The sequence below is a fragment of the Pieris brassicae genome, chromosome Z (genome assembly GCF_905147105.1).
Source record: "Pieris brassicae chromosome Z, ilPieBrab1.1, whole genome shotgun sequence".
Taxonomy (NCBI): domain Eukaryota; kingdom Metazoa; phylum Arthropoda; class Insecta; order Lepidoptera; family Pieridae; genus Pieris; species Pieris brassicae.
Genome location: NC_059680.1, coordinates 1,531,066 through 1,541,259, shown reverse-complemented (window position 1 = coordinate 1,541,259; position 10,194 = coordinate 1,531,066). Strand labels below are relative to the sequence as shown.

The 10,194-nt window shown below is 33.9% G+C and overlaps 1 protein-coding gene across 1 annotated transcript; it reads right to left on the bottom strand.

Moving 5' to 3' along the window:
• Positions 1-1,767: 1,767 nt before the first annotated feature.
• On the bottom strand, positions 1,768-9,862 carry LOC123718587 (aldo-keto reductase AKR2E4-like). Its single transcript, XM_045675229.1, has 9 exons — positions 9,775-9,862; positions 7,426-7,521; positions 6,854-6,915; positions 5,591-5,690; positions 4,923-5,033; positions 4,352-4,522; positions 3,758-3,955; positions 3,012-3,120; positions 1,768-2,074 (listed from the first exon to the last, which is right to left on the bottom strand). Exons 1-9 carry the CDS (start codon positions 9,820-9,822, stop codon positions 1,959-1,961), a joined length of 1,011 nt encoding a protein of 336 aa, XP_045531185.1. The 5' UTR covers positions 9,823-9,862; the 3' UTR covers positions 1,768-1,958.
• Between the last annotated feature and the right edge of the window lie 332 nt (positions 9,863-10,194).

Sequence of the window (10,194 nt, the reverse complement as noted above, 5' to 3'; positions counted from 1 at the left end):
TAGTAGTAACTAAGGAAAGTACTAGTAACTAAGTTAATATATGTAATATTCCCACTAAAATCTAACCGAAATTAAGTTACACAAAAATATTAAAATTAATTATTATTAGAATCTAATCAAGATTTTACTTGAATTAACAAATTGAAAAATGATAAAATACAATACAATGGTAGAAATAGTGCAAATGTATAATATCTTTCTTTTTTAAACTTGAAAAATGACAAGTTGGTTTTAATTCCTGTGATAAAATTGCTAATTAACTATTTTCCATATATAATAAAAGATATTTAGTATTTTCATCTAAAGACATTTCCATCACACTTTTATATTTGTTTAAAGTCCTTCGGAGCGGTTTGATCAAGCGACATCTTTCGGTAAAGTATTAACACCATAAAGCAATAATGGTGTAGTAATCTTTGTAGGTCTATATTGTCCACATAGATGGCATTGTAACAAATTGTTTTGTCTTTAACGTTGTTTTTAAATTAATTATTTATTGAATAAACCTATTTGCGTTATATGTTCGTGATTCTAATAAAATTATTAAATAATGAATGAATCAAAATCATTTTTTCACATAGGTAACACAATATACACTTATGAACGTCAAAAAAGATATATATATATCAAATGTATGTATGCAATGTATATAATTTTACATTTATTGCCAGTTCTCAAATCAAGGGCGTAGAACGGAAGAGAAGAACTGGCAATAAACTGTCCGCCACTCTTTTTAATCGCCAAGTTTTCGTTTTAGACAAGGATATGCAACCATTACACCATGTTCCACATCTTAAGTAATTAATAACTATAATATTAAAGATTTTTCTATTATGAAATTATTCGTGGAATTTGTGCTTTATAAGTTTTTATGAAGTGTCTAAATTGAACTAACAACTCAGGCCCGAAGAATTCGTAGTGATAGTACTTATCTTAGATGGCTTTTGTCCAAGTAATCATAATACAATATTAACATCAATACATAAATTATGATAACTAGTCTGGCCATAAATGTTTAACACTTCGTCCAGAAAAGATCGGAGCGGCCGCGTGCTGTTAGAACTACTTAGCTGTTAATGCTGTTAAAGCCAGAATAAAGATTCTCGCTAGGACACTGTCGCCTATTATAAAACAAGACCTGAGTCTCGGTGTCTTTCGTCGATATACAAAATCAATAATGTCCTTTGCTAGTTCCTAATGAAATTGATTTGTCAGCTCAATATCTGAACACATTTACGGCTTTTTTTTTAACTTCAAATTCATGTGTTATTCACATGAATTTAAATATGCTGTAATTTCTATGCAACCATTTTTTTCTTATAATTGACATTGGAAACTGGTTTTAATTGATGAATAAATTTGTCAATGCTTTGAAAATATATATTCTATCTATTTAATTACTTGTTAAACTTTAAATTTTTAAGAATCTTTGTAAAAAACTTTTTGGTTTAGTGTCTTTTTGTTACTAAAGTATTTTTCTGTTAAATTAGGGAAAATAAATAATTTGAGGTAGCAATATTATTCAATAACAATGTACATATTCTAACCAATTGACGCAACCGTCTATCGACAAGTATAGATTAAATACAATTTGTAAATTTTTAAAATTCAAAACTCCGTGAATTCACAGCCAAAAAAGAAAATATTTGCATGTTAGTCGACAATACGGTGGCTAATATTTATAATAATACTAGTATTCGAATCGTTGCCATGGTGACAGTATTATTTTAATATTAAAGCAATAAAACAACTCAAGTATTTTTCATTTTTATTATATGCCCTGTCGATCAAATTGTTATTTCTAAATAATTTATTAATTAAAATGTAAGAATGGGATCCTCAAATGTCGTATATGAATACGGAATAATTCCCAGATAAAAATTTAACTCAATTTAACATATTTTAAACTTTAAAAAGCTAGGAATCGTCTTGGAATGGACAAATAAATCTCAATTTATTTAGGCGTGAGTTTTTGACGAAGTATTATCAGCATTATCTTTCCTTTCAAAGGGATAATAGGGATGATCCTGCCAGAAACTAGGCAAGACGACGCGATAGTTTTTATTGAATTGACCTGAAAAAAAAATACAAATGTTTCTGTAAGCAAATATGTAAATTGTCTAAAAAACTATTTATATAATTTACACATTCATCCTGATGCACTAACGCTAACTTCTGGGAAAAAATAAATAGAAATGACACCAATAACTATGAAAATAACACGAGAGTACATCTGTCACTTAGTGATTCCAACTTCTACAAAATGACCTCCTTAGAACTATCTTCAAATATCCTTGTATTTGAAGGTAAGGCAAATCTAAATATCAATTAAAAACCCCTAAAGATTTTGTTGTGAACTCTGTTGGAGAGAGTTTCAAGAATATTTTTCATAAATACACAAATATTAAATAGCTATTATTTCGATCTTGGCGTATTTTATCTTTTTGATACTTCAGTTATAGCCATGCTCGGAGTTAATATTCAGTTAAGTTTATTGGATAAGTTCTTGGCTTAATATAAATTGTATAGAATTATCCTGTATAAAATCCCCTTAAATAACTGTGCCTCCTAATCTACATATTAACTCTCCCAAGTTGACATCACTGGCTCTCGTCTGTCACTTTAAGAATTTTAAATATTCAGGGACTTTAAAAAAACATATACGTTCTTAAATTAAACCAAAAACCAAACAACTCATACTCTCTCTCTCTCTCAAAAGAAACGCTGAGTTACCAAACGTAAAAAAGGAATGTCACTTGTCAGTCGAAAAATTAAAAATATATATACAAAGGATGCCTTTCAAAAACATTATTGGGTGACAGCGCATGCGTAGATCGTAGATCAATACGCGAAAGTGATTTAAAATAACAGAGGCAGGAGGCATAATTGGAAGCGAACGGAGAGAGATATTTGTAATAAGCTGTTTATTTAACATTTGTAAGGGAAAACAACGGGCCTAAATAATATTATTATATTTAGAAGGAAGACACATTTGCTTTTTAAATACTCACTCAAAGTAATCATATCCGACTCGGCCAGTTCAAAATCAAATATGTCGATATTTTTTTCGTTTTTCTCTTTACCGAATGACTGTGTTATGGGTGAAATACCTCGTTGTACCTGTAACAAAATTTTGTTTATCATTGAAATAATAATGCAGTCTTGGCGCTAATTAATCGAAATCATTATGTGCTAAACACCAATTTGACATAAGTCGCAAATATCAAATGTCAATGTCAACAATGTTTGCCGCCGCGAAATGACACTTCAAATATACTTCCTGACTGAGCTCGTAGTTCACGGCTGTGCGCCAATGGACTTAGGTTTGTGCGCATTTAACACGTTTTGCTCCTACGAAAGAAGACATCCTGAGGAAGGTTAGATCCCGAGAAGGCTGCTCACCTACTTGCATATTAAGAAACTGATACATAGGACGCAGACCTATAAGGCTGTAGCGTGTACATCGTAATAAATTTATACGTACGAAGGAAGACATCGTGAGGAAACCTTAGGCACAGGTACTGTGGGGTCTAGCTTCTGGACATTTAACAATATTATTTCACAAATAATTTTTTTTACACTTTACGTAAATGCGCACTTAGAAAGGTCATTGGTGCAAAGCTGGGGGTCGAACTTAAAACTCAGGGATGAAAGTTGTATCTCGACACGATATATATATATTAATACCATAGACAATTTTATAGTTTAGCTGAAAGATGTTCAAATGTAACCAATAATAATAAAAGACTCGCCATACCAAATACCGTAGCACTATTTGTGGCACTGTCTTCTTATATTTATTGGCCAGTTCCACCAATGTAGCGTCATCAATCCTGGGCGGAGGCGGTACACCAGTCTTGTCGTAGAGCGAACCAAATGGCATGAACGCCATTAAAGCGATATTTTCTCTTTTTGTAAATTCCTGGAGTTCATTTTGGACCAAATTTAGGTTTACCTGAAACATTTACAGAGTAATTTAGAGTTTAGAGAATCGTAATTCCGATATTGTTCTTGTCTATATTCAAAGTTCTAATGTTTTTGGTACAGAATTTGTTACTAATCTGTGCAGCCACACAAACGTATTAATATCAGATGACACTGCTAGAAACGTCAGTTAGATGCTGCAAGGAGATCTTCACCGAGTAATAATAGGCTCCAAAACTACTGAAACATTCTTTCAGTTTTAAGGTGTGAAGACCTTCCTAAATGCCGTGGAGACTATTGATAAGAGAGCAATATTAAGGCTTCCAAAAATAGCTCTGACCTTCATCCGTATATAATATTATTGTTTATAATTAGTTGGTTATATTTAATGCTTTATAAAGGAAAAATATAGTTTTTTTATACATACTTCAACCAGTAGAACTGCTGGTCGTGTCTCACAGTTGGATAATAGACGCTCCATCTGACTTATGTTGAAGTTAGAAACACCTATGGACTTGGCAAGGCCGAGGCGTTTCGCCTCCTCCATGCCCTTCCAAGTGTCTAAATAGTCTACGGTATCAAAGCTATTATCGTCGGGCTGAAACAAAAGAGGTTGCAAATTGCAGTTCAGCGATAATGTCTCACATATATATACGTATATATATACTTAGTCTTAAACGTTTTTGTAAAACTATTAAGGTGCTACATTTTCACCGAACATTATTTTCCTGTAACTCTTATAGTATTTGCAGTGCTAGCCAATATATCTCGCAAAATGGAGAAATTTATCAATTAATTAAATTGGAAAATTAGCAGCAATATCTCGCTGTTGGCCTGGTGGTCTTTGATAGATCAGCTCGAACTGTTTCGGGGAGCACAGCTCTCAGCCTGACTGTCTCAAATACCAAGATGCCAAACGGGAAATACTTGGATAGCGCGTTTTAAGGTGTGACTTCATCGTCATACGATACAATTAATTAAGAAAAAAAATTACATACCTTTAATGCAACTGGATTTGCTATCAGATACAAATCTACGTACGAAGTGTTTAGACGTTTCAGCGAACCTCTTAAGGATTGTACAACATCTCTTTGTTCATTCAAACCGAGCTGCAAATAACGTTATTTTATAATTTTGTTTACATTCCAGCGGTCTGTCGTAGCGGTCAGTTGCGGATTTACAAATTTTATAGGTTGTGAAGAAGTGTTTACAATCCAATAATTTCGTTGAAATTGCGCGTAACATAATTTCGGTGTAGATTTTTGAGAACAAAGTTATACACAAACAATTCAGTTGGCAGCCTCCAAACAGTAGTAGGACTGTCATGTGTGGGTTGATAGGAGAAGAGAGAAGAGGAAAAATAATGAGCTGCCGATTATTGGTTGGGGGCCGAACTAGCTGTTTTACTCTAGAATATGGATGTTTGCTACTCCGAATTTCCAATATGACAAGTGAGAGGGGAATCTATCTGTCAAACATCAAAAGACCGTCATGCAGAAATCTCTTGAATTTCTATCAATAATATTCACCTGTCTATATAAAAATGACAAATAAAATGAATGGAAATGAGTAAGAGCTGGAGTTACACTGCTTCTGGTATATTATTAATAGCCAAGAAAATAAGAAGAATTCCATCACGAAAATCGATTACCAATAACAATATTACCTTAGTAACAATGAAGACCTGTTCCCTGGGTACATTCGAATTGAGAATGGCTCTTCCAACTTGGTCTTCGTTTTCGTAGCCGGAGGCTGTGTCAATCATTCTAAAACAAAATATTTTTGAAGTGAAACTTCTTAATCGGCGTTGGAAAAAAAATACCGTCACATTTTTGGGTTACGCGTCACACTTTTCCGTTACGTGCCCTTCTTTTACTTGTCCCTACCACGGTTGATTCAAAGAGATTCGAAGCCCTTAATACCAAATATATAATTACGATAACCGTAATAAATCTATTACAAGTAATGAAATTCTGTAATAATCTTAGTAGAAATAAGGTAAAATGAAACGATTGTATTATTTGTATTCATGTCTATGATAATAAAAGCCTTTTGTTAAACTTTAACTAATTTTATTTTATTTAAGCAATTTCTGTAAAGTTGCATATAGTAGATCATTTTTTGAAAAATAAGGTCATAAAGTAATTTCACTTCATACGTGTGTGCACTAGCACAAGCACACATTTTTTAATAGAACAGAGCACCAGTAGGAGGCTCATTTGAAGCTAAGTGATACTGCCCATGGACACTCAGAGGCTGAGGGCTCACTAGTGCGTTGCGGGTTAAGAATTGGTACGCTTTTTGAAGGGCTTTAAGCCAACAACAACGAACAACTCCTTTAAATATCTAATAAACAAACAAGGGATTTTATTGCCAGAGACTGATTTATAGTCTTTGATTGCCAGAGTCTTTATTGTAAGCTGCCTTATCAAGCTAGGGCGTAATTTGTTTTAGAAAATAAATATAGTGATTTTTAATGTATACATAAATCTTTATTGCAGACTACTTACGTTATAATAATATAATATTATACAGAGCGAAAGATTTTCGTCTTTCATTTTATTTATATAATATAGCCCAAGGTGGAATACTTAATAAACAAAAAGGTTCATTTACGATAGTCAAAAGTCAATAAAATCATTGAATTTACTAAGTAATACCTAATTCGGCTGTGTTGTGTGATGGTGTGAAAGTGAGTATATCTGGGGTGTGCTCATGATGCAGGATGTAATGGAAATTCTTAATTCTTAAGCATATTCCGCGATAGTTGTTTAACAAGTCAAGACTTAAATAGTGGTCGTTCAGCTAGGTTGAATGAATCATACAGTAAGAGATGTTGGATGGAAAACTTTATAGCAGTACCAAGTAGTGCATACTACTCTGTACTTGCCAGCCTTCTCCTTTGACTCATGTCCCATAAAAATATTACCTGTATCCAGCATTAAGAGCCCAAGTCACAGGTTCCTCCACTTCTTCTTCTTCGTGTCCGTTCTGAAATAAATGCAAGAAAGGTTTTTCAATGTGTTAGTGTTTTGTATTTTTATTCTTCCTTCCACTTCCGAATGTCTGTAAGAAAATTCATCAAAAGAGATTCCATTTACAGTTGTGAAATTAAAATTTAATTTGTGTCTCAAACAATAATAGTAATAGTAAAATGTCTCAAAATATTTGCCACGAACTGCTTCTCATGCTCCTCATAAAGCTATGGAGGAAGTTGATGCTCTTCAGAATGCTTCAGATACAGAACTTAAGAAAGCCAACCAGATCCATACAACGTTCGCAGCAGTGGCAATATCACACCACATTCCCGAGGGACTCTTACTGTGTAAGTCGCATGGGTTCGCCAACCGTTATACACAATATAAGTATATAATTATGTAGGAATTAATAACGTTTCTAAAACTCGTAGAAAGGTCTCCATGGTCAGGTAATTTTTCATTACAGTTTAATTGTTAATCTGTTAACAGGACCCCAAGCGTGTACTTAGGCCCATTAACTTACTTCGTCAAAGACAAGCGTCCCCAATCCCATAGCAGGCATAAAGTTGCCATCATTCAATGGTATCCTTGGCGCTTTTCCGCCATCAGTGTCGCATATCTGTAAAGATAAATTAGAATTCTTAAACTTTGCACCTTTCTAGAGATTTTTTCTCGCGTTTTTGATGGCTGTTTTTCATTAATTGATTTCTTAACTATTAAATTCTATTTTAATATAAAACTTTAAGTCTGGGCCTCAGATTTCTGTATCTGTTTCATGATTGACAATCTAATGGATGTGTTGGTGATCAACCTGTGCCTGACACATGCCTTCGTGATGGCTCTAAGGCAAGACAAGGGCAAGGTTTCCTCACGATGTTCCCCATATACCAGCGGGGTTCTACAAGCTAAATGATCACAGTCGTACACTGCTCCACTGGGCCAACACCACTTTTAGTAAATTAGGTTTATTTTAAATTACTTAATAGCCTAAGTCAGGCTAGATCGTGATGCCTTAGTAAAGACGCACATATATAAGCGAGTGGTAAATGCGCGCTAATATTCCATTGTTGCTGGAGTATGAACCTCAGGGATGACAGTAGCACGCTGAAGCCTTACATTTGGCCTAGATAGGCCATAAAGCACTTGGTTTCTGTGTGCCTTCGGGTTATGCAGAATCTGTCGCACAGATCCCCGATTGTTGTAGATACAGAACATATAGGGCGTCTCTGTGAAAGTGCACTTTTTAAAATTTGAATATTTATTAATTGTAAAAACTCATTACAAAAATGGGGAAAGTAACGCTGAAACCGGAGCACCAATTGTGTCAACCATTGGTAGAGTGGTCAAAAAATTTGAAGAAACTGAGTCAATTATGGATGATTAGAATCCTTCGGGTCAACGTACCGGTCGGTCTCTTGAAGAACATTGCTGCTGTAAACGAGTTACGCCGAAAACCCGAAAACATCAATTCGACAACGTTCTCGATAACTTCACGAAGCACTACGCAGTGAATTTTGGCTAAACACCTCCACCTTCATGCGTACAAGATTCAGTTAACTCAGGAACTTAAACCAGCAGTGAATTATTCGCATAATCCCGAAACAATTCCGAACAAATCGGAAATCCAACGCGTTATCGGTCAGATACAGCCACATCTCTGTGCAAAAGTCATGGAAAATTTAATGAAAACCGTAATGGCCTGTCATTGAAGCCGTGGGGGTCATTTGCCGAATATTTTATTCCATACTTAATCGGAACATGTCTTCTTTACAATACATTAAAAATATCACAACTCCGTCATAAAATAATTGTTTTTATTTTAAAATTAAAAAGCGCACTCTTACTGAGACATCCTTTACTTAGTCTCGCCATAAATACTGTTACAATTAAAAATTAACAAAATATTACATTTTAATTTATATGATTGATCATTGGTTATCTCATTATGGCGCCAATAAATTGTATAATATTTTGTGATATTAAAGTGGGTATGGAGCCAAATGCAATTTTTAAAACTCTCCATACGCTTGGTATTAGTAAAATGTTTGTGTACTATTAATAGATACAACGAAACCTCTATTTGTTACGAAAAGAGATCTGGCCTTGCATGTAGTGTTCGTACGAAAAAGGTGGTCAAATCAGCAAGGAAAAGAATTCGAAGAAATCCTGTCCGAAAGCAAAACATTTTATCTCGGGAGATGAAGATAACACCTAGAAGCATGTTGTAGCCGATAAGAGATGTACAAGACATTTCTTTACTGATAAATTAAAAATGAAACAACTACTGAAGCGGTACGCAAAGGGAGGTCACAAAAAACTTAACAAACACAATGACCGTATTTATGCTCAAAGCTCTAAGAAAGCTTCTCAATAAGTCGACAGAGTGCAACGTGGGCACTATCCGACTTCAGTGGTGGTTTGGTTCGGTACAAGTGTATCAAGATACCATTCATGAGAAGGTAGTGAAGCCCCAATACCATGTTCAATAACCAAGAATGGTCCTTCGAGCTAGACTCGGCGCCGGGTCTAAGAGCTCGGTCTACGCAGTCTTGGTTGGAAACAAACGTTTCGGACTTCATCAGAGCTGAAGACTATCCGTCATCTTTTCCCGATCTTAATCCATATTATGATTTATGATCAGTTTTCGATAGTACGGCTTGCTCTAAACGCCATTATAATTTGGAGTCCAACACAAGCCGTACGATTAACAATGAAGAATTTTCCCACGCTTTTTAGATTTTAAATTGTTTTATATTTATGTATTAAACTGTAACTGTGTTATTTGGAATAGTAAAAAAATATTTTCTTTGTTTCAGTATTTATAGCAAGACTAGGTATGTGTGTATAATGTTAATATATTAAAAATACTTACAATATAATTGAAATTTAATAGAAGTAACACAGCAGGAAGCATGTTCATTGTCCGAAATTTAGCTCAATACTAATATTAAACAACATGAGGCTGATACTTTTAACTCTACTTTATATATATTTCCAGTGTTTGTTTTTGCTATTTTTTGCAGGCAATCTGATAGGGGGCTGTACGAATATTTTTTAGAATTATTTGGAATTTTAATTTTTGTTAACAAATTCCTACTAATTCCTCAAAAAAATATTAACTTACTTAATCTGATTTTTTTAAATAAGAAAAATTCTTGGGCTTAGATGGGGCATGGCCAAAGGTTGGAAAATTGTTTAAATTAAATTAATTTTCGTATTCATATATTTAATAAACAACGACCTCCATCAGGACCGTAATGTCAATGGACCGTCAAGATAATCAAAAAGATTG

Excerpts from the sequence above, each read along its gene's own strand:
- LOC123718587 (XM_045675229.1), bottom strand. The coding sequence starts at position 9,822 with ATGAACATGCTTCCTGCTGTGTTACTTCTATTAAATTTCAATTATATT. Across the intron at positions 5,691-6,853 it reads GCTCTTAATGCTGGATACAG|AATGATTGACACAGCCTCCG; the intron begins GTAATATTTTTA and ends ATTTTGTTTTAG. Across the intron at positions 3,121-3,757 it reads AAATAGTGCTACGGTATTTG|GTACAACGAGGTATTTCACC; the intron begins GTATGGCGAGTC and ends ATTTTGTTACAG.